The sequence below is a fragment of the Oncorhynchus masou genome, chromosome 7, assembly GCF_036934945.1.
Source record: "Oncorhynchus masou masou isolate Uvic2021 chromosome 7, UVic_Omas_1.1, whole genome shotgun sequence".
NCBI lineage: Eukaryota > Metazoa > Chordata > Actinopteri > Salmoniformes > Salmonidae > Oncorhynchus > Oncorhynchus masou.
The window spans coordinates 36,163-57,500 of record NC_088218.1 but is presented as its reverse complement, the minus strand read 5'-3'; the positions used below and the strand labels follow the sequence as shown (position 1 = coordinate 57,500).

The window sequence follows — 21,338 nt, the reverse complement described above, 5'->3', positions numbered from 1 at the left end:
CTCCTCATATCCTCCCTGTCTCCTCTCCTCCTCAGACTCTCCTCATATCCTCCCTGTCTCCTCTCCTCATATCCTCCCTGTCTCCTCTCCTCCTCAGACTCTCCTCATATCCTCCCTGTCTCCTCTCCTCCTCAGACTCTCCTCATATCCTCCCTGTCTCCTCTCCTCCCCAGACTCTCCTCATATCCTCCCTGTCTCCTCTCCTCCTCAGACCCAGACTCTCCTCATATCCTCCCTGTCTCCTCTCCTCCTCAGACTCTCCTCATATCCTCCCTGTCTCCTCTTCAGACCCAGACTCTCCTCATATCCTCCCTGTCTCCTCTCCTCCTCAGACTCTCCTCATATCCTCCCTGTCTCCTCTCCTCCTCAGACTCTCCTCATATCCTCCCTGTCTCCTCTCCTCATATCCTCCCTGTCTCCTCTCCTCCTCAGACTCTCCTCATATCCTCCCTGTCTCCTCTCCTCCTCAGACTCTCCTCATATCCTCCCTGTCTCCTCTCCTCCTCAGACTCTCCTCATATCCTCCCTGTCTCCTCTCCTCCTCAGACCCAGACTCTCCTCATATCCTCCCTGTCTCCTCTCCTCCTCAGACTCTCCTCATATCCTCCCTGTCTCCTCTCCTCATATCCTCCCTGTCTCCTCTCCTCCTCAGACTCTCCTCATATCCTCCCTGTCTCCTCTCCTCCTCAGACTCTCCTCATATCCTCCCTGTCTCCTCTCCTCCCCAGACTCTCCTCATATCCTCCCTGTCTCCTCTCCTCCTCAGACCCAGACTCTCCTCATATCCTCCCTGTCTCCTCTCCTCCTCAGACTCTCCTCATATCCTCCCTGTCTCCTCTCCTCCTCAGCCCCAGACTCTCCTCATATCCTCCCTGTCTCCTCTCCTCCTCAGACTCTCCTCATATCCTCCCTGTCTCCTCTCCTCCTCCTCAGACTCTCCTCATATCCTCCCTGTCTCCTCTTCAGACCCAGACTCTCCTCATATCCTCCCTGTCTCCTCTCCTCCTCAGACTCTCCTCATATCCTCCCTGTCTCCTCTCCTCTTCAGACCCAGACTCTCTTCATATCCTCCCTGTCTCCTCTCCTCCTCCTCAGACTCTCCTCATATCCTCCCTGTCTCCTCCTCAGACCCAGACTCTCCTCATATCCTCCCTGTCTCCTCTCCTCCTCAGACTCTCCTCATATCCTCCCTGTCTCCTCTCCTCATATCCTCCCTGTCTCCTCTCCTCCCCAGACTCTCCTCATATCCTCCCTGTCTCCTCTCCTCTCCTCCTCAGACTCTCCTCATATCCTCCCTGTCTCCTCTCCTCCTCAGACCCAGACTCTCCTCATATCCTCCCTGTCTCCTCTCCTCCTCAGACTCTCCTCATATGCTCCCTGTCTCCTCTCCTCCTCAGACTCTCCTCATATCCTCCCTGTCTCCTCTCCTCCTCAGACCCAGACTCTCCTCATATCCTCCCTGTCTCCTCTCCTCCTCCTCAGACTCTCCTCATATCCTCCCTGTCTCCTCTCCTCATATCCTCCCTGTCTCCTCTCCTCCTCAGACTCTCCTCATATCCTCCCTGTCTCCTCTCCTCTTCAGACCCAGACTCTCCTCATATCCTCCCTGTCTCCTCTCCTCATATCCTCCCTGTCTCCTCTCCTCCTCAGACTCTCCTCATATCCTCCCTGTCTCCTCTCCTCTTCAGACCCAGACTCTCCTCTCCTCCTCAGACCCAGACTCTCCTCTCCTCCTCAGACCCAGACTCTCCTCATATCCTCCCTGTCTCCTCTCCTCATATCCTCCCTGTCTCCTCTCCTCTTCAGACCCAGACTCTCCTCATATCCTCCCTGTCTCCTCTCCTCCTCAGACTCTCCTCATATCCTCCCTGTCTCCTCTCCTCATATCCTCCCTGTCTCCTCTCCTCCTCAGACTCTCCTCATATCCTCCCTGTCTCCTCTCCTCTTCAGACCCAGACTCTCCTCATATCCTCCCTGTCTCCTCTCCTCCTCAGACTCTCCTCATATCCTCCCTGTCTCCTCCTCAGCCCCAGACTCTCCTCATATCCTCCCTGTCTCCTCTCCTCTTCAGACCCAGACTCTCTTCATATCCTCCCTGTCTCCTCTCCTCCTCCTCAGACTCTCCTCATATCCTCCCTGTCTCCTCCTCAGACCCAGACTCTCCTCATATCCTCCCTGTCTCCTCTCCTCCTCAGACTCTCCTCATATCCTCCATGTCTCCTCTCCTCCTCAGACTCTCCTCATATCCTCCCTGTCTCCTCTCCTCTTCAGACCCAGACTCTCCTCATATCCTCCCTGTCTCCTCTCCTCCTCAGACTCTCCTCATATCCTCCCTGTCTCCTCCTCAGCCCCAGACTCTCCTCATATCCTCCCTGTCTCCTCTCCTCTTCAGACCCAGACTCTCTTCATATCCTCCCTGTCTCCTCTCCTCCTCCTCAGACTCTCCTCATATCCTCCCTGTCTCCTCCTCAGACCCAGACTCTCCTCATATCCTCCCTGTCTCCTCTCCTCCTCAGACTCTCTTCATATCCTCCCTGTCTCCTCTCCTCCTCCTCAGACTCTCCTCATATCCTCCCTGTCTCCTCCTCAGACCCAGACTCTCCTCATATCCTCCCTGTCTCCTCTCCTCCTCAGACCCAGACTCTCCTCATATCCTCCCTGTCTCCTCTCCTCCTCCTCAGACTCTCCTCATATCCTCCCTGTCTCCTCTCCTCCTCAGACTCTCCTCATATCCTCCCTGTCTCCTCTCCTCATATCCTCCCTGTCTCCTCCTCCCCAGACTCTCCTCATATCCTCCCTGTCTCCTCTCCTCCTCAGACTCTCCTCATATCCTCCCTGTCTCCTCTCCTCCTCAGACCCAGACTCTCCTCATATCCTCCCTGTCTCCTCTCCTCCTCAGACTCTCCTCATATCCTCCCTGTCTCCTCTCCTCCTTAGACTCTCCTCATATCCTCCCTGTCTCCTCTCCTCCTCAGACTCTCCTCATATCCTCCCTGTCTCCTCTCCTCCTCAGACTCTCCTCATATCCTCCCTGTCTCCTCCTCCTCAGACTCTCCTCATATCCTCCCTGTCTCCTCTCCTCCTCAGACCCAGACTCTCCTCATATCCTCCCTGTCTCCTCTCCTCCTCAGACTCTCCTCATATCCTCCCTGTCTCCTCCTCCTCCCCAGACTCTCCTCATATCCTCCCTGTCTCCTCTCCTCCTCAGACTCTCCTCATATCCTCCCTGTCTCCTCCTCAGACCCAGACTCTCCTCATATCCTCCCTGTCTCCTCTCCTCCTCAGACTCTCCTCATATCCTCCCTGTCTCCTCTCCTCCTCAGACCCAGACTCTCCTCATATCCTCCCTGTCTCCTCTCCTCCTCAGACTCTCCTCATATCCTCCCTGTCTCCTCTCCTCCTCCCCAGACTCTCCTCATATCCTCCCTGTCTCCTCTCCTCCTCAGACCCAGACTCTCCTCATATCCTCCCTGTCTCTTCTCCTCCTCAGACTCTCCTCATATCCTCCCTGTCTCCTCTCCTCCTCAGACCCAGACTCTCCTCATATCCTCCCTGTCTCCTCTCCTCCTCAGACTCTCCTCATATCCTCCCTGTCTCCTCTCCTCCTCAGACCCAGACTCTCCTCATATCCTCCCTGTCTCCTCTCCTCCTCAGACTCTCCTCATATCCTCCCTGTCTCCTCTCCTCCTCAGACCCAGACTCTCCTCATATCCTCCCTGTCTCCTCTCCTCCTCAGACTCTCCTCATATCCTCCCTGTCTCCTCTCCTCCTCAGACTCTCCTCATATCCTGCCTGTCTCCTCTCCTCCTCAGACCCAGATTCTCCTCATATCCTCCCTGTCTCCTCTCCTCTCCTCCTCAGACTCTCCTCATATCCTCCCTGTCTCCTCTCCTCCTCAGACCCAGACTCTCCTCATATCCTCCCTGTCTCCTCTCCTCCTCAGACTCTCCTCATATCCTCCCTGTCTCCTCTCCTCATATCCTCCCTGTCTCCTCTCCTCCTCAGACTCTCTTCATATCCTCCCTGTCTCCTCTCCTCATATCCTCCCTGTCTCCTCTCCTCCTCAGACTCTCCTCATATCCTCCCTGTCTCCTCTCCTCCTCAGACCCAGACTCTCCTCATATCCTCCCTGTCTACTCTCCTCATATCCTCCCTGTCTCCTCTCCTCCTCAGACTCTCCTCATATCCTCCCTGTCTCCTCTCCTCATATCCTCCCTGTCTCCTCTCCTCCTCAGACTCTCCTCATATCCTCCCTGTCTCCTCTCCTCCTCAGACTCTCCTCATATCCTCCCTGTCTCCTCTCCTACTTAGACCCAGACTCTCCTCATATCCTCCCTGTCTCCTCTCCTCCTCAGACTCTCCTCATATCCTCCCTGTCTCCTCTCCTCCTCAGACTCTCCTCATATCCTCCCTGTCTCCTCCTCAGACCCAGACTCTCCTCATATCCTCCCTGTCTCCTCTCCTCCTCAGACCCAGACTCTCCTCATATCCTCCCTGTCTCTTCTCCTCCTCAGACTCTCCTCATATCCTCCCTGTCTCCTCTCCTCCTCAGACCCAGACTCTCCTCATATTCTCCCTGTCTCCTCTCCTCCTCAGACTCTCCTCATATCCTCCCTGTCTCCTCTCCTCCTCAGACCCAGACTCTCCTCATATCCTCCCTGTCTCCTCTCCTCCTCAGACTCTCCTCATATCCTCCCTGTCTCCTCTCCTCCTCAGACCCAGACTCTCCTCATATCCTCCCTGTCTCCTCTCCTCCTCAGACTCTCCTCATATCCTCCCTGTCTCCTCTCCTCCTCAGACTCTCCTCATATCCTCCCTGTCTCCTCTCCTCCTCAGACCCAGATTCTCCTCATATCCTCCCTGTCTCCTCTCCTCCTCAGACTCTCCTCATATCCTCCCTGTCTCCTCTCCTCCTCAGACCCAGACTCTCCTCATATCCTCCCTGTCTCCTCTCCTCCTCAGACTCTCCTCATATCCTCCCTGTCTCCTCTCCTCATATCCTCCCTGTCTCCTCTCCTCCTCAGACTCTCCTCATATCCTCCCTGTCTCCTCTCCTCCTCAGACCCAGACTCTCCTCATATCCTCCCTGTCTACTCTCCTCATATCCTCCCTGTCTCCTCTCCTCCTCAGACTCTCCTCATATCCTCCCTGTCTCCTCTCCTCATATCCTCCCTGTCTCCTCTCCTCCTCAGACTCTCCTCATATCCTCCCTGTCTCCTCCTCAGACCCAGACTCTCCTCATATCCTCCCTGTCTCCTCTCCTCCTCAGACTCTCCTCATATCCTCCATGTCTCCTCTCCTCCTCAGACTCTCCTCATATCCTCCCTGTCTCCTCTCCTCTTCAGACCCAGACTCTCCTCATATCCTCCCTGTCTCCTCTCCTCCTCAGACTCTCCTCATATCCTCCCTGTCTCCTCCTCAGCCCCAGACTCTCCTCATATCCTCCCTGTCTCCTCTCCTCTTCAGACCCAGACTCTCTTCATATCCTCCCTGTCTCCTCTCCTCCTCCTCAGACTCTCCTCATATCCTCCCTGTCTCCTCCTCAGACCCAGACTCTCCTCATATCCTCCCTGTCTCCTCTCCTCCTCAGACTCTCTTCATATCCTCCCTGTCTCCTCTCCTCCTCCTCAGACTCTCCTCATATCCTCCCTGTCTCCTCCTCAGACCCAGACTCTCCTCATATCCTCCCTGTCTCCTCTCCTCCTCAGACCCAGACTCTCCTCATATCCTCCCTGTCTCCTCTCCTCCTCCTCAGACTCTCCTCATATCCTCCCTGTCTCCTCTCCTCCTCAGACTCTCCTCATATCCTCCCTGTCTCCTCTCCTCATATCCTCCCTGTCTCTCCTCCCCAGACTCTCCTCATATCCTCCCTGTCTCCTCTCCTCCTCAGACTCTCCTCATATCCTCCCTGTCTCCTCTCCTCCTCAGACCCAGACTCTCCTCATATCCTCCCTGTCTCCTCTCCTCCTCAGACTCTCCTCATATCCTCCCTGTCTCCTCTCCTCCTTAGACTCTCCTCATATCCTCCCTGTCTCCTCTCCTCCTCAGACTCTCCTCATATCCTCCCTGTCTCCTCTCCTCCTCAGACTCTCCTCATATCCTCCCTGTCTCCTCCTCCTCAGACTCTCCTCATATCCTCCCTGTCTCCTCTCCTCCTCAGACCCAGACTCTCCTCATATCCTCCCTGTCTCCTCTCCTCCTCAGACTCTCCTCATATCCTCCCTGTCTCCTCCTCCTCCCCAGACTCTCCTCATATCCTCCCTGTCTCCTCTCCTCCTCAGACTCTCCTCATATCCTCCCTGTCTCCTCCTCAGACCCAGACTCTCCTCATATCCTCCCTGTCTCCTCTCCTCCTCAGACTCTCCTCATATCCTCCCTGTCTCCTCTCCTCCTCAGACCCAGACTCTCCTCATATCCTCCCTGTCTCCTCTCCTCCTCAGACTCTCCTCATATCCTCCCTGTCTCCTCTCCTCCTCCCCAGACTCTCCTCATATCCTCCCTGTCTCCTCTCCTCCTCAGACCCAGACTCTCCTCATATCCTCCCTGTCTCTTCTCCTCCTCAGACTCTCCTCATATCCTCCCTGTCTCCTCTCCTCCTCAGACCCAGACTCTCCTCATATCCTCCCTGTCTCCTCTCCTCCTCAGACTCTCCTCATATCCTCCCTGTCTCCTCTCCTCCTCAGACCCAGACTCTCCTCATATCCTCCCTGTCTCCTCTCCTCCTCAGACTCTCCTCATATCCTCCCTGTCTCCTCTCCTCCTCAGACCCAGACTCTCCTCATATCCTCCCTGTCTCCTCTCCTCCTCAGACTCTCCTCATATCCTCCCTGTCTCCTCTCCTCCTCAGACTCTCCTCATATCCTGCCTGTCTCCTCTCCTCCTCAGACCCAGATTCTCCTCATATCCTCCCTGTCTCCTCTCCTCTCCTCCTCAGACTCTCCTCATATCCTCCCTGTCTCCTCTCCTCCTCAGACCCAGACTCTCCTCATATCCTCCCTGTCTCCTCTCCTCCTCAGACTCTCCTCATATCCTCCCTGTCTCCTCTCCTCATATCCTCCCTGTCTCCTCTCCTCCTCAGACTCTCTTCATATCCTCCCTGTCTCCTCTCCTCATATCCTCCCTGTCTCCTCTCCTCCTCAGACTCTCCTCATATCCTCCCTGTCTCCTCTCCTCCTCAGACCCAGACTCTCCTCATATCCTCCCTGTCTACTCTCCTCATATCCTCCCTGTCTCCTCTCCTCCTCAGACTCTCCTCATATCCTCCCTGTCTCCTCTCCTCATATCCTCCCTGTCTCCTCTCCTCCTCAGACTCTCCTCATATCCTCCCTGTCTCCTCTCCTCCCTCAGACTCTCCTCATATCCTCCCTGTCTCCTCTCCTACTTAGACCCAGACTCTCCTCATATCCTCCCTGTCTCCTCTCCTCCTCAGACTCTCCTCATATCCTCCCTGTCTCCTCTCCTCCTCAGACTCTCCTCATATCCTCCCTGTCTCCTCCTCAGACCCAGACTCTCCTCATATCCTCCCTGTCTCCTCTCCTCCTCAGACCCAGACTCTCCTCATATCCTCCCTGTCTCTTCTCCTCCTCAGACTCTCCTCATATCCTCCCTGTCTCCTCTCCTCCTCAGACCCAGACTCTCCTCATATTCTCCCTGTCTCCTCTCCTCCTCAGACTCTCCTCATATCCTCCCTGTCTCCTCTCCTCCTCAGACCCAGACTCTCCTCATATCCTCCCTGTCTCCTCTCCTCCTCAGACTCTCCTCATATCCTCCCTGTCTCCTCTCCTCCTCAGACCCAGACTCTCCTCATATCCTCCCTGTCTCCTCTCCTCCTCAGACTCTCCTCATATCCTCCCTGTCTCCTCTCCTCCTCAGACTCTCCTCATATCCTCCCTGTCTCCTCTCCTCCTCAGACCCAGATTCTCCTCATATCCTCCCTGTCTCCTCTCCTCCTCAGACTCTCCTCATATCCTCCCTGTCTCCTCTCCTCCTCAGACCCAGACTCTCCTCATATCCTCCCTGTCTCCTCTCCTCCTCAGACTCTCCTCATATCCTCCCTGTCTCCTCTCCTCATATCCTCCCTGTCTCCTCTCCTCCTCAGACTCTCCTCATATCCTCCCTGTCTCCTCTCCTCCTCAGACCCAGACTCTCCTCATATCCTCCCTGTCTACTCTCCTCATATCCTCCCTGTCTCCTCTCCTCCTCAGACTCTCCTCATATCCTCCCTGTCTCCTCTCCTCATATCCTCCCTGTCTCCTCTCCTCCTCAGACTCTCCTCATATCCTCCCTGTCTCCTCTCCTACTTAGACCCAGACTCTCCTCATATCCTCCCTGTCTCCTCTCCTCCTCCTCAGACTCTCCTCATATCCTCCATGTCTCCTCTCCTCCTCAGACTCTCCTCATATCCTCCCTGTCTCCTCTCCTCCTTAGACCCAGACTCTCCTCATATCCTCCCTGTCTCCTCTCCTCCTCCTCAGACTCTCCTCATATCCTCCCTGTCTCCTCTCCTCATATCCTCCCTGTCTCCTCTCCTCCTCAGACTCTCCTCATATCCTCCCTGTCTCCTCTCCTCTTCAGACCCAGACTCTCCTCATATCCTCCCTGTCTCCTCTTCAGACCCAGACTCTCCTCTCCTCCTCAGACCCAGACTCTCCTCATATCCTCCCTGTCTCCTCTTCAGACCCAGACTCTCCTCTCCTCCTCAGACCCAGACTCTCCTCATATCCTCCCTGTCTCCTCTCCTCATATCCTCCCTGTCTCCTCTCCTCTTCAGACCCAGACTCTCCTCATATCCTCCCTGTCTCCTCTCCTCCTCAGACTCTCCTCATATCCTCCCTGTCTCCTCTCCTCATATCCTCCCTGTCTCCTCTCCTCCTCAGACTCTCCTCATATCCTCCCTGTCTCCTCTCCTCTTCAGACCCAGACTCTCCTCATATCCTCCCTGTCTCCTCTCCTCCTCAGACTCTCCTCATATCCTCCCTGTCTCCTCCTCAGCCCCAGACTCTCCTCATATCCTCCCTGTCTCCTCTCCTCTTCAGACCCAGACTCTCTTCATATCCTCCCTGTCTCCTCTCCTCCTCCTCAGACTCTCCTCATATCCTCCCTGTCTCCTCCTCAGACCCAGACTCTCCTCATATCCTCCCTGTCTCCTCTCCTCCTCAGACTCTCCTCATATCCTCCATGTCTCCTCTCCTCCTCAGACTCTCCTCATATCCTCCCTGTCTCCTCTCCTCTTCAGACCCAGACTCTCCTCATATCCTCCCTGTCTCCTCTCCTCCTCAGACTCTCCTCATATCCTCCCTGTCTCCTCCTCAGCCCCAGACTCTCCTCATATCCTCCCTGTCTCCTCTCCTCTTCAGACCCAGACTCTCTTCATATCCTCCCTGTCTCCTCTCCTCCTCCTCAGACTCTCCTCATATCCTCCCTGTCTCCTCCTCAGACCCAGACTCTCCTCATATCCTCCCTGTCTCCTCTCCTCCTCAGACTCTCTTCATATCCTCCCTGTCTCCTCTCCTCCTCCTCAGACTCTCCTCATATCCTCCCTGTCTCCTCCTCAGACCCAGACTCTCCTCATATCCTCCCTGTCTCCTCTCCTCCTCAGACCCAGACTCTCCTCATATCCTCCCTGTCTCCTCTCCTCCTCCTCAGACTCTCCTCATATCCTCCCTGTCTCCTCTCCTCCTCAGACTCTCCTCATATCCTCCCTGTCTCCTCTCCTCATATCCTCCCTGTCTCCTCCTCCCCAGACTCTCCTCATATCCTCCCTGTCTCCTCTCCTCCTCAGACTCTCCTCATATCCTCCCTGTCTCCTCTCCTCCTCAGACCCAGACTCTCCTCATATCCTCCCTGTCTCCTCTCCTCCTCAGACTCTCCTCATATCCTCCCTGTCTCCTCTCCTCCTTAGACTCTCCTCATATCCTCCCTGTCTCCTCTCCTCCTCAGACTCTCCTCATATCCTCCCTGTCTCCTCTCCTCCTCAGACTCTCCTCATATCCTCCCTGTCTCCTCCTCCTCAGACTCTCCTCATATCCTCCCTGTCTCCTCTCCTCCTCAGACCCAGACTCTCCTCATATCCTCCCTGTCTCCTCTCCTCCTCAGACTCTCCTCATATCCTCCCTGTCTTCTCCTCCTCCCCAGACTCTCCTCATATCCTCCCTGTCTCCTCTCCTCCTCAGACTCTCCTCATATCCTCCCTGTCTCCTCCTCAGACCCAGACTCTCCTCATATCCTCCGTCTCCTCTCCTCCTCAGACTCTCCTCATATCCTCCCTGTCTCCTCTCCTCCTCAGACCCAGACTCTCCTCATATCCTCCCTGTCTCCTCTCCTCCTCAGACTCTCCTCATATCCTCCCTGTCTCCTCTCCTCCTCCCCAGACTCTCCTCATATCCTCCCTGTCTCCTCTCCTCCTCAGACCCAGACTCTCCTCATATCCTCCCTGTCTCTTCTCCTCCTCAGACTCTCCTCATATCCTCCCTGTCTCCTCTCCTCCTCAGACCCAGACTCTCCTCATATCCTCCCTGTCTCCTCTCCTCCTCAGACTCTCCTCATATCCTCCCTGTCTCCTCTCCTCCTCAGACCCAGACTCTCCTCATATCCTCCCTGTCTCCTCTCCTCCTCAGACTCTCCTCATATCCTCCCTGTCTCCTCTCCTCCTCAGACCCAGACTCTCCTCATATCCTCCCTGTCTCCTCTCCTCCTCAGACTCTCCTCATATCCTCCCTGTCTCCTCTCCTCCTCAGACTCTCCTCATATCCTGCCTGTCTCCTCTCCTCCTCAGACCCAGATTCTCCTCATATCCTCCCTGTCTCCTCTCCTCTCCTCCTCAGACTCTCCTCATATCCTCCCTGTCTCCTCTCCTCCTCAGACCCAGACTCTCCTCATATCCTCCCTGTCTCCTCTCCTCCTCAGACTCTCCTCATATCCTCCCTGTCTCCTCTCCTCATATCCTCCCTGTCTCCTCTCCTCCTCAGACTCTCTTCATATCCTCCCTGTCTCCTCTCCTCATATCCTCCCTGTCTCCTCTCCTCCTCAGACTCTCCTCATATCCTCCCTGTCTCCTCTCCTCCTCAGACCCAGACTCTCCTCATATCCTCCCTGTCTACTCTCCTCATATCCTCCCTGTCTCCTCTCCTCCTCAGACTCTCCTCATATCCTCCCTGTCTCCTCTCCTCATATCCTCCCTGTCTCCTCTCCTCCTCAGACTCTCCTCATATCCTCCCTGTCTCCTCTCCTCCTCAGACTCTCCTCATATCCTCCCTGTCTCCTCTCCTACTTAGACCCAGACTCTCCTCATATCCTCCCTGTCTCCTCTCCTCCTCAGACTCTCCTCATATCCTCCCTGTCTCCTCTCCTCCTCAGACTCTCCTCATATCCTCCCTGTCTCCTCCTCAGACCCAGACTCTCCTCATATCCTCCCTGTCTCCTCTCCTCCTCAGACCCAGACTCTCCTCATATCCTCCCTGTCTCTTCTCCTCCTCAGACTCTCCTCATATCCTCCCTGTCTCCTCTCCTCCTCAGACCCAGACTCTCCTCATATTCTCCCTGTCTCCTCTCCTCCTCAGACTCTCCTCATATCCTCCCTGTCTCCTCTCCTCCTCAGACCCAGACTCTCCTCATATCCTCCCTGTCTCCTCTCCTCCTCAGACTCTCCTCATATCCTCCCTGTCTCCTCTCCTCCTCAGACCCAGACTCTCCTCATATCCTCCCTGTCTCCTCTCCTCCTCAGACTCTCCTCATATCCTCCCTGTCTCCTCTCCTCCTCAGACTCTCCTCATATCCTCCCTGTCTCCTCTCCTCCTCAGACCCAGATTCTCCTCATATCCTCCCTGTCTCCTCTCCTCCTCAGACTCTCCTCATATCCTCCCTGTCTCCTCTCCTCCTCAGACCCAGACTCTCCTCATATCCTCCCTGTCTCCTCTCCTCCTCAGACTCTCCTCATATCCTCCCTGTCTCCTCTCCTCATATCCTCCCTGTCTCCTCTCCTCCTCAGACTCTCCTCATATCCTCCCTGTCTCCTCTCCTCCTCAGACCCAGACTCTCCTCATATCCTCCCTGTCTACTCTCCTCATATCCTCCCTGTCTCCTCTCCTCCTCAGACTCTCCTCATATCCTCCCTGTCTACTCTCCTCATATCCTCCCTGTCTCCTCTCCTCTCCTCCTCAGACTCTCCTCATATCCTCCCTGTCTCCTCTCCTCATATCCTCCCTGTCTCCTCTCCTCCTCAGACTCTCCTCATATCCTCCCTGTCTCCTCTCCTACTTAGACCCAGACTCTCCTCATATCCTCCCTGTCTCCTCTCCTCCTCCTCAGACTCTCCTCATATCCTCCATGTCTCCTCTCCTCCTCAGACTCTCCTCATATCCTCCCTGTCTCCTCTCCTCCTTAGACCCAGACTCTCCTCATATCCTCCCTGTCTCCTCTCCTCCTCCTCAGACTCTCCTCATATCCTGCCTGTCTCCTCTCCTCCTCAGATTCTCCTCATATCCTCCCTGTCTCCTCTCCTCCCCAGACTCTCCTCATATCCTCCCTGTCTCCTCTCCTCCTCAGACTCTCCTCATATCCTCCCTGTCTCCTCTCCTCATATCCTCCCTGTCTCCTCTCCTCCCCAGACTCTCCTCATATCCTCCCTGTCTCCTCTCCTCCTCAGACCCAGACTCTCCTCATATCCTCCCTGTCTCCTCTCCTCATATCCTACCTGTCTCCTCTCCTCCCCAGACTCTCCTCATATCCTCCCTGTCTCCTCTCCTCCTTAGACTCTCCTCATATCCTCCCTGTCTCCTCTCCTCCTCAGACCCAGACTCTCCTCATATCCTCCCTGTCTCCTCTCCTCATATCCTCCCTGTCTCCTCCTCAGACCCAGACTCTCCTCATATCCTCCCTGTCTCCTCTCCTCCTCAGACTCTCCTCATATCCTCCCTGTCTCCTCTCCTCCTCAGACCCAGACTCTCCTCATATCCTCCCTGTCTCCTCTCCTCCTCAGACTCTCCTCATATCCTCCCTGTCTCCTCTCCTCCTCAGCCCCAGACTCTCCTCATATCCTCCCTGTCTCCTCTCCTCCTCAGACTCTCCTCATATCCTCCCTGTCTCCTCTCCTCCTCAGACCCAGTTGGCTCTATGTCACTACTCTACCTCCATGGACGAGGAGAACTTCCCCGGGGCTGATGACTTCCGGCCAGACCGCTGGATCAGGAAGGACGCTACGGACCGGGTGGATAACTTCGGCTCCATCCCGTTCGGCTACGGCATCAGGAGCTGCATCGGCAGGAGGATAGCTGAACTGGAGATGCACCTGGCTCTTACACAGGTGGGGGAACCTCACACACACACACACACACACACACACACACACACACACACACACACACACACACACTTCTCCTCCAGCTGGTTAATACCGGTTGTGTTTGTCTCTTCTTCTCCTCCAGCTAATCCAGAGGTTCCAGATTGGGCTGTGTCCCGTCACAGAAGAAATCAAAGCCAAAACCCACGGCCTCCTCTGTCCTGCTGCGCCCATCAACCTGCAGTTTGCCGACAGACAACCCTAGACCTAAACCCACGGCCGTCCTCTGTCCTACTGCGCCCATCAACCTGCAATTTGCCGACAGACAACCCGAGACCTAAACCCACGGCCGTCCTCTGTCCTACTGTGCCCATCAACCTGTAGTTTGCCGACAGACAACCCGAGACCTAAACCCACGGCCGTCCTCTGTCCTACTGCGCCCATCAACCTGCAATTTGCCGACAGACAACCCGAGACCTAAACCCACGGCCGTCTTCTGTCCTACTGCGCCCATCAACCTGCAGTTTGCTGACAGACAACCCTAGACCTAAACCCACGGCCGTCCTCTGTCCTACTGCGCCCATCAACCTGCAGTTTGCCAACAGACAACCCCAGACCTAAACCCACGGCCTCCTCTGTCCTGCTGCAGTGTGCCGACAGACAACCCTAGACCTAAACCCACGGCCGTCCTCTGTCCTACTGCGCCCATCAACCTGCAGTTTGCCGACAGACAACACCAGACCTAAACCCACGGCCTCCTCTGTCCTGCTGCAGTGTGCCGACAGACAACCCTAGACCTAAACCCACGGCCGTCCTCTGTCCTACTGCGCCCATCAACCTGCAGTTTGCCGACAGACAACCCCAGACCTAAACCCACGGCCTCCTCTGTCCTGCTGCAGTGTGCCGACAGACAACCCTAGACCTAAACCCACGGCCGTCCTCTGTCCTACTGCGCCCATCAACCTGCAGTTTGCCGACAGACAACCCCAGACCTAAACCCACGGCCTCCTCTGTCCTGCTGCAGTGTGCCGACAGACAACCCCAGACCTAAACCCACGGCCTCCTCTGTCCTGCTGCAGTGTGCCGACAGACAACCCCAGACCTAAACCCACGGCCTCCTCTGTCCTGCTGCAGTGTGCCGACAGACAACCCCAGACCTAAACCCACGGCCTCCTCTGTCCTGCTGCAGTGTGCCGACAGACAACCCCAGACCTAAACCCACGGCCTCCTCTGTCCTGCTGCAGTGTGCCGACAGACAACCCCAGACCTAAACCCACGGCCTCCTCTGTCCTGCTGCAGTGTGCCGACAGACAACCCCAGACCTAAACCCACGGCCTCCTCTGTCCTGCTGCAGTGTGCCGACAGACAACCCCAGACCTAAACCCACGGCCTCCTCTGTCCTGCTGCAGTGTGCCGACAGACAACCCCAGACCTAAACCCACGGCCTCCTCTGTCCTGCTGCAGTGTGCCGACAGACAACCCCAGACCTAAACCCACGGCCTCCTCTGTCCTGCTGCAGTGTGCCGACAGACAACCCCGGACCTAAACCCACGGCCTCCTCTGTCCTGCTGCAGTGTGCCGACAGACAACCCCGGACCTAAACCCACGGCCTCCTCTGTCCTGCTGCAGTGTGCCGACAGACAACCCTAGACCTAAACCCACGGCCTCCTCTGTCCTGCTGCAGTGTGCCGACAGACAACCCTAGACCTAAACCCACGGCCTCCTCTGTCCTGCTGCAGTGTGCCGACAGACAACCCCAGACCTAAACCCACGGCCTCCTCTGTCCTGCTGCAGTGTGCCGACAGACAACCCCAGACCTAAACCCACGGCCTCCTCTGTCCTGCTGCAGTGTGCCGACAGACAACCCCAGACCTAAACCCACGGCCTCCTCTGTCCTGCTGCAGTGTGCCGACAGACAACCCTGGGCAGATACAGTGTTTCCCTCCTTTCCTCTCCTTACCTCTCCAGTCAGGAGGTAAACGGGGGAATCACAGACAGACTGTCGTAAGGCGGGTTTATACCGTCCTGTACCCAGATGCTATTGTTCTGTGTCAACAGCCTCTAAGATACAGGATGTACACAGACCCTATGTGTCAGCTCTTTATATATATATATATAAATACTTGTTTCATTTACAACTTTTCTATGTCCTGTTATCAACTGACTTCAGCACAGTGTCTGGCTGTGGATTGGCTGCAGTGTCTGGCTGTGGATTGGCTGCAGTGTCTGGCTGTGGATTGGCTGCAGTGTTTGAATGGAATGTTGGCAGATTATTTTTTTTATTTTTTTATACCAAAAAATCTAGGAATTGTTCCTCTAAAACTAGCTAGCTAACAACCTGTGCAGTTTATATCTACAGAATGCATTGCTTTACAGACTGTTTAATTTGTTATTTGATTAAAGTGTTCCTTTTACGACGATGGATGATTTAAAAAGTTGTCATGACGATTTAAAGTTGGTTTATAGTCAACAGTGTTGTCAGATATGTGCTGGTCATTTTTGAAATGGCTAACGAGCTAGCAACTAACCAAAACCATCGTTTATAATGTTGCTTTTAGTTGCCTGGCTCGTCAGATTGACGTTATCCTAAATACATTTATTTTTTATTTTTATGGATTTGTTTATTTGGTGTTTAAAATAGACTAGCTATGCAATTTCAAACAGAGACTGGAATAACCTGTTTGTTTAGGTTACAAATGAGCACACAGAAACTAACCCAGTGCACTTCTTCAAATCTCTTACAATCCTTATACGCTCAAAAGTTTTTTTTTTTTTTTAATTTTGTCTGACTGACCTTGAATTGTTCAAACTGTTTTTGGGGGGTTTCTTCCTGGACTTGTTTCCTGGTGACGTGAGAGACCGTGCCTGTTGTTTTATACTGTATGTAGGAAGCACCGCAGAGAGACCGTAGTTCAGAAGAAAGGCTTGTCGAAGGGCAGAGAAATACATCAACCTTAGGTTCCTTCTGTTTGATGAGGAAGAAGGTTTTTAATAGAGATTCCAGATCTGGAAACCTCATGGAAAAGGGATTCAGAAAGAGTCTTGTTGTCTTGTGTGTCGCTCTGAGCAGTGAAATGAGTCTGCCGGCAAAAGGTGCCAGGGTCTAACCGCGTCTCCCTGTTTTAACTTCGTAGGGAAGAGAATTGGATGTTCATCTTTGATTAGTAGACTAATGGCCCGACCAGTTTCTATAAATTCCACGTTAACTAATTGAGATGGTGGTTCCATGTCCACGAATAAAGTCACTTCCTGTTGAGTTCCGTATTCTGTCTTGTGTCCCAAGTTTGACCTTTTCATCTGGGCCCCTCTCTCCGCACCCTCTAAACCTCTGTTAACACATGTTACTTTTCATCTGAGCCCCTCTCTCCACACCCTCTAAACCTCTGTTAACACATGTAACTTTTCATCTGGGCCCCTCTCTCCGCACCCTCTAAACCTCTGTTAACACATGTAACTTTTCATCTGAGCCCCTCTCTCCACACCCTCTAAACCTCTGTTAACACATGTTACTTTTCATCTGGGCCCCTCTCTCCGCACTCTCTAAACCTCTGTTAACACAGGTTACTTTTCATCTGGGCACCTCTCTCCGCACCCTCTAAACCACTATTTACACATGTTACTTTTCATCTGGGCCCCTCTCTCCGCACCCTCTAAACCACTATTTACACATGTTACTTTTCATCTGGGCCCCTCTCTCCACACCCTCTAAACCACTTGTTACTGGAATTGTTGTAATTTCAACTAAGCCACACCCTCCTCGCTCATGCTGGAATAAAGAGATCTGCTGGACACCGAAACATTGATTATTTAGAAGGGACCCTCCCCCCTTATAATACACTGGGAGATAAACATGGCATTATGATACACTGGGAGATAAACATGGCATTATGATACACTGGGAGATAAACATGGCAGAATACACCGGGAGATAAACATGGCATTATGATACACTGGGAGATAAACATGGCATTATGATACACTGGGAGATAAACATGGCATTATAATACACTGGGAGATAAACATGGTAACCATGGCATTATAATATACTGGGAGATAAACATGTCATTATAATACACTGGGAGATAAACATGTCATTATAATACACTGGGAGATAAACATGTCATTATAATACACTGGGAGATAAACATGTCATTATAATACACTGGGAGATAACCATGGCATTATAATAAACTGGGAGATAAACATGGCAGAATACACTGGGAGATAAACATGGCAGAATACACTGGGAGATAAACATGGCATTATAATACACTGGGAGATAAACATGTCATTATAATACACTGGGAGATAAACATGGCATTATAATAGACTGGGAGATAAACATGGCAGAATACACTGGGAGATAAACATGGCATTATAATACACTGGGAGATAAACATGGCATTATAATACACTGGGAGATAAACATGGCATTATAATACACTGGGAGATAAACATGGTATTATGATACACTGGGAGATAAACATGGCATTATAATATACTGGGAGATAAACATGGCATTATAATACACTGGGAGATAAACATGGCATTATGATACACTGGGAGATAACCTTGTCATTATGATACACTTGGAGATAAACATGGCATTATAATACACTGGGAGATAAACATGGCATTATAATACACTGGGAGATAAACATGGCATTATGATACACTGGGAGATAAACATGGCATTATAATACACTGGGAGATAAACATGGCATTATGATACACTGGGAGATAAACATGGCATTATGATACACTGGGAGATAAACATGGCATTATGATACACTGGGAGATAAACATGGCATTATGATACACTGGGAGATAAACATGGCATTATGATACACTGGGAGATAACCCTGGTATTATAATACACTGGGAGATAAACATGGCATTATAATACACTGGGTGATAAACATGGTAAACATGTCATTATAATACACTGGGAGATAAACATGGCATTATAATACACTGGGAGATAAACATGGCATTATAAAACACTGGGAGATAAACATGTCATTATAATACACTGGGAGATAAACATGGCAGAATACACTGGGAGATAAACATGGCATTATGATACACTGGGAGATAACCCTGGTATTATAATACACTGGGAGATAAACATGGCATTATAATACACTGGGAGATAAACATGGCATTATGATACACTGGGAGATAAACATGGCAGAATACACTGGGAGATAAACATGTCATTATAATACACTGGGAGATAAACATGGCAGAATACACTGGGAGATAAACATGTCATTATAATACACTGGGAGATAAACATGGCATTATGATACACTGGGAGATAACCTTGTCATTATGATACACTTGGAGATAAACATGGCATTATAATACACTGGGAGATAAACATGGCATTATAATACACTGGGAGATAAACATGGCATTATGATACACTGGGAGATAAACATGGCATTATAATACACTGGGAGATAAACATGGCATTATGATACACTGGGAGATAAACATGGCATTATGATACACTGGGAGATAAACATGGCATTATGATACACTGGGAGATAAACATGGCATTATGATACACTGGGAGATAAACATGGCATTATGATACACTGGGAGATAACCCTGGTATTATAATACACTGGGAGATAAACATGGCATTATAATACACTGGGTGATAAACATGGTAAACATGTCATTATAATACACTGGGAGATAAACATGGCATTATAATACACTGGGAGATAAACATGGCATTATAAAACACTGGGAGATAAACATGTCATTATAATACACTGGGAGATAAACATGGCAGAATACACTGGGAGATAAACATGGCATTATGATACACTGGGAGATAACCCTGGTATTATAATACACTGGGAGATAAACATGGCATTATAATACACTGGGAGATAAACATGGCATTATGATACACTGGGAGATAAACATGGCAGAATACACTGGGAGATAAACATGTCATTATAATACACTGGGAGATAAACATGGCATTATAATACACTGGGAGATAAACATGGCATTATAATACACTGGGAGATAACCATGGCATTATAATACACTGGGAGATAAACATGGCATTATAATACACTGGGAGATAAACATGGCATTATAATACACTGGGAGATAAACATGGCAGAATACACTGGGAGATAAACATGTCATTATAATACACTGGGAGATAAACATGCCATTATAATACACTGGGAGATAAACATGTCATTATAACATACTGGGAGATAAACATATCAGAATACACTGGGAGATAAACATGTCATTAAAATACACTGGGAGATAAACATGTCATTATAATACACTGGGAGATAAACATGGCAGAATACACTGGGAGATAAACATGTCATTATAATACACTGGGAGATAAACATGGCATTATGATACACTGGGAGATAAACATGTCATTATAATACACTGGGAGATAAACATGGCATTATAATATACTGGGAGATAAACATAGCATTATAATATACTGGGAGATAAACATATCAGAATACACTGGGAGATAAACGTGTCATTATAATACACTGGGAGATAAACATGGCATTATAATACACTGGGAGATAAACATGTCATTATAATACACTGGGAGATAAACATGGCATTATAATATACTGGGAGATAAACATATCATTAAAATACACTGGGAGATAAACATGGCATTATAATATACTGGGAGATAAACATATCAGAATACACTGGGAGATAAACATGGCATTATAATACACTGGGAGATAAACATGTCATTATAATACACTGGGAGATAAACATGGCATTATAATACACTGGGAGATAACCATGGCATTATAATACACTGGGAGATAAACATGTCATTATAATACACTGGGAGATAACCATGGCATTATAATACACTGGGAGATAAACATGGCATTATAATACACTGGGAGATAACCATGGCATTATAATACACTGGGAGATAAACATGTCATTATAATACACTGGGAGATAACCATGGCATTATAATACACTGGGAGATAAACATGGCATTATAATACACTGGGAGATAAACATGGCATTATAATATACTGGGAGATAACCATGGCATTATAATACACTGGGAGATAAACATGGCAGAATATACTGGGAGATAAACATGGCAGAATACACTGGGAGATAAACATATCATTATAATACACTGGGAGATAAACATGGCAGAATACACTGGGAGATAAACATATCATTATAATACACTGGGAGATAACCATGGCAGAATACACTGGGAGATAAACATATCATTATAATACACTGGGAGATAAACATATCATTATAATACACTGGGAGATAACCATGGCATTATAATACACTGGGAGATAACCATGGCATTATAATACACTGGGAGATTATCCTCACAATGTGAGGTATTGAAAACAGGGGTGCCAATAATTTTGGCACATATCTTTTTGAGAACCAAAAGTATTACTTGTTGAACATAATATATTCCTCTGAGCAATTGTATTAGTATAAAATAATATAATTTACGAATGTTAGCCTATAATATAGCTCAGTATATTCCAGGCTTTGTGGAATTTCAGCTCAGACGACATCAATTCGCTCCAACGTCAATACTTCAAAAACCAATTTACATTTTGAAAACGCTTATTCTGTACTTATGTTTGTCCCCTTGTCGTTGCCTTTCTTTATTTGATGAAATCTATACTTTTTCAAATAAACGTTAATCAAAAACAACCACCGACGATTCGCTCATTAATGTTGATCTAAAATGGAAACGCACGAGAAAATGCCGATGTGCCAATTGAATCTCAACAAGGAAACAAGTCCGTGGCTGTATTTAATGAACGTTATTATTTTTTAAAGTACGGATTTCATCTAACAAAGGATATGTTTTTTTTTAAACTATAATTTGTTTGGGAGCATGAAAGCTGTAGTTTATGGTTGACACCGCTGCTTGTTTGCCATTAGCCAAATCGGCGTTCTCAACAAGTTCAAAGCACTTGAAACCACACAAATCGTTGACCCAGTTTGCAAGCAATATTCCCACTTGTTATGAACACAGCAT

The 21,338-nt window shown here is 50.6% G+C and overlaps 1 protein-coding gene across 2 annotated transcripts in view; it reads left to right on the top strand.

Moving 5' to 3' along the window:
- The window catches only part of LOC135543105 (cytochrome P450 27C1-like), a 62,928-nt gene extending 46,396 nt beyond the window's left edge, over positions 1-16,532 (top strand). For both annotated transcript variants that reach the window (XM_064970180.1, XM_064970179.1), the window contains exons 8-9: positions 13,097-13,300; positions 13,422-16,532. In XM_064970180.1, coding sequence (XP_064826252.1) covers positions 13,097-13,300; positions 13,422-13,541 — 324 coding nt within the window. In that variant the 3' untranslated portion in view covers positions 13,542-16,532. The remainder of the gene's footprint in view (positions 1-13,096; positions 13,301-13,421) is intronic.
- The last annotated feature ends 4,806 nt before the right edge of the window (positions 16,533-21,338 follow it).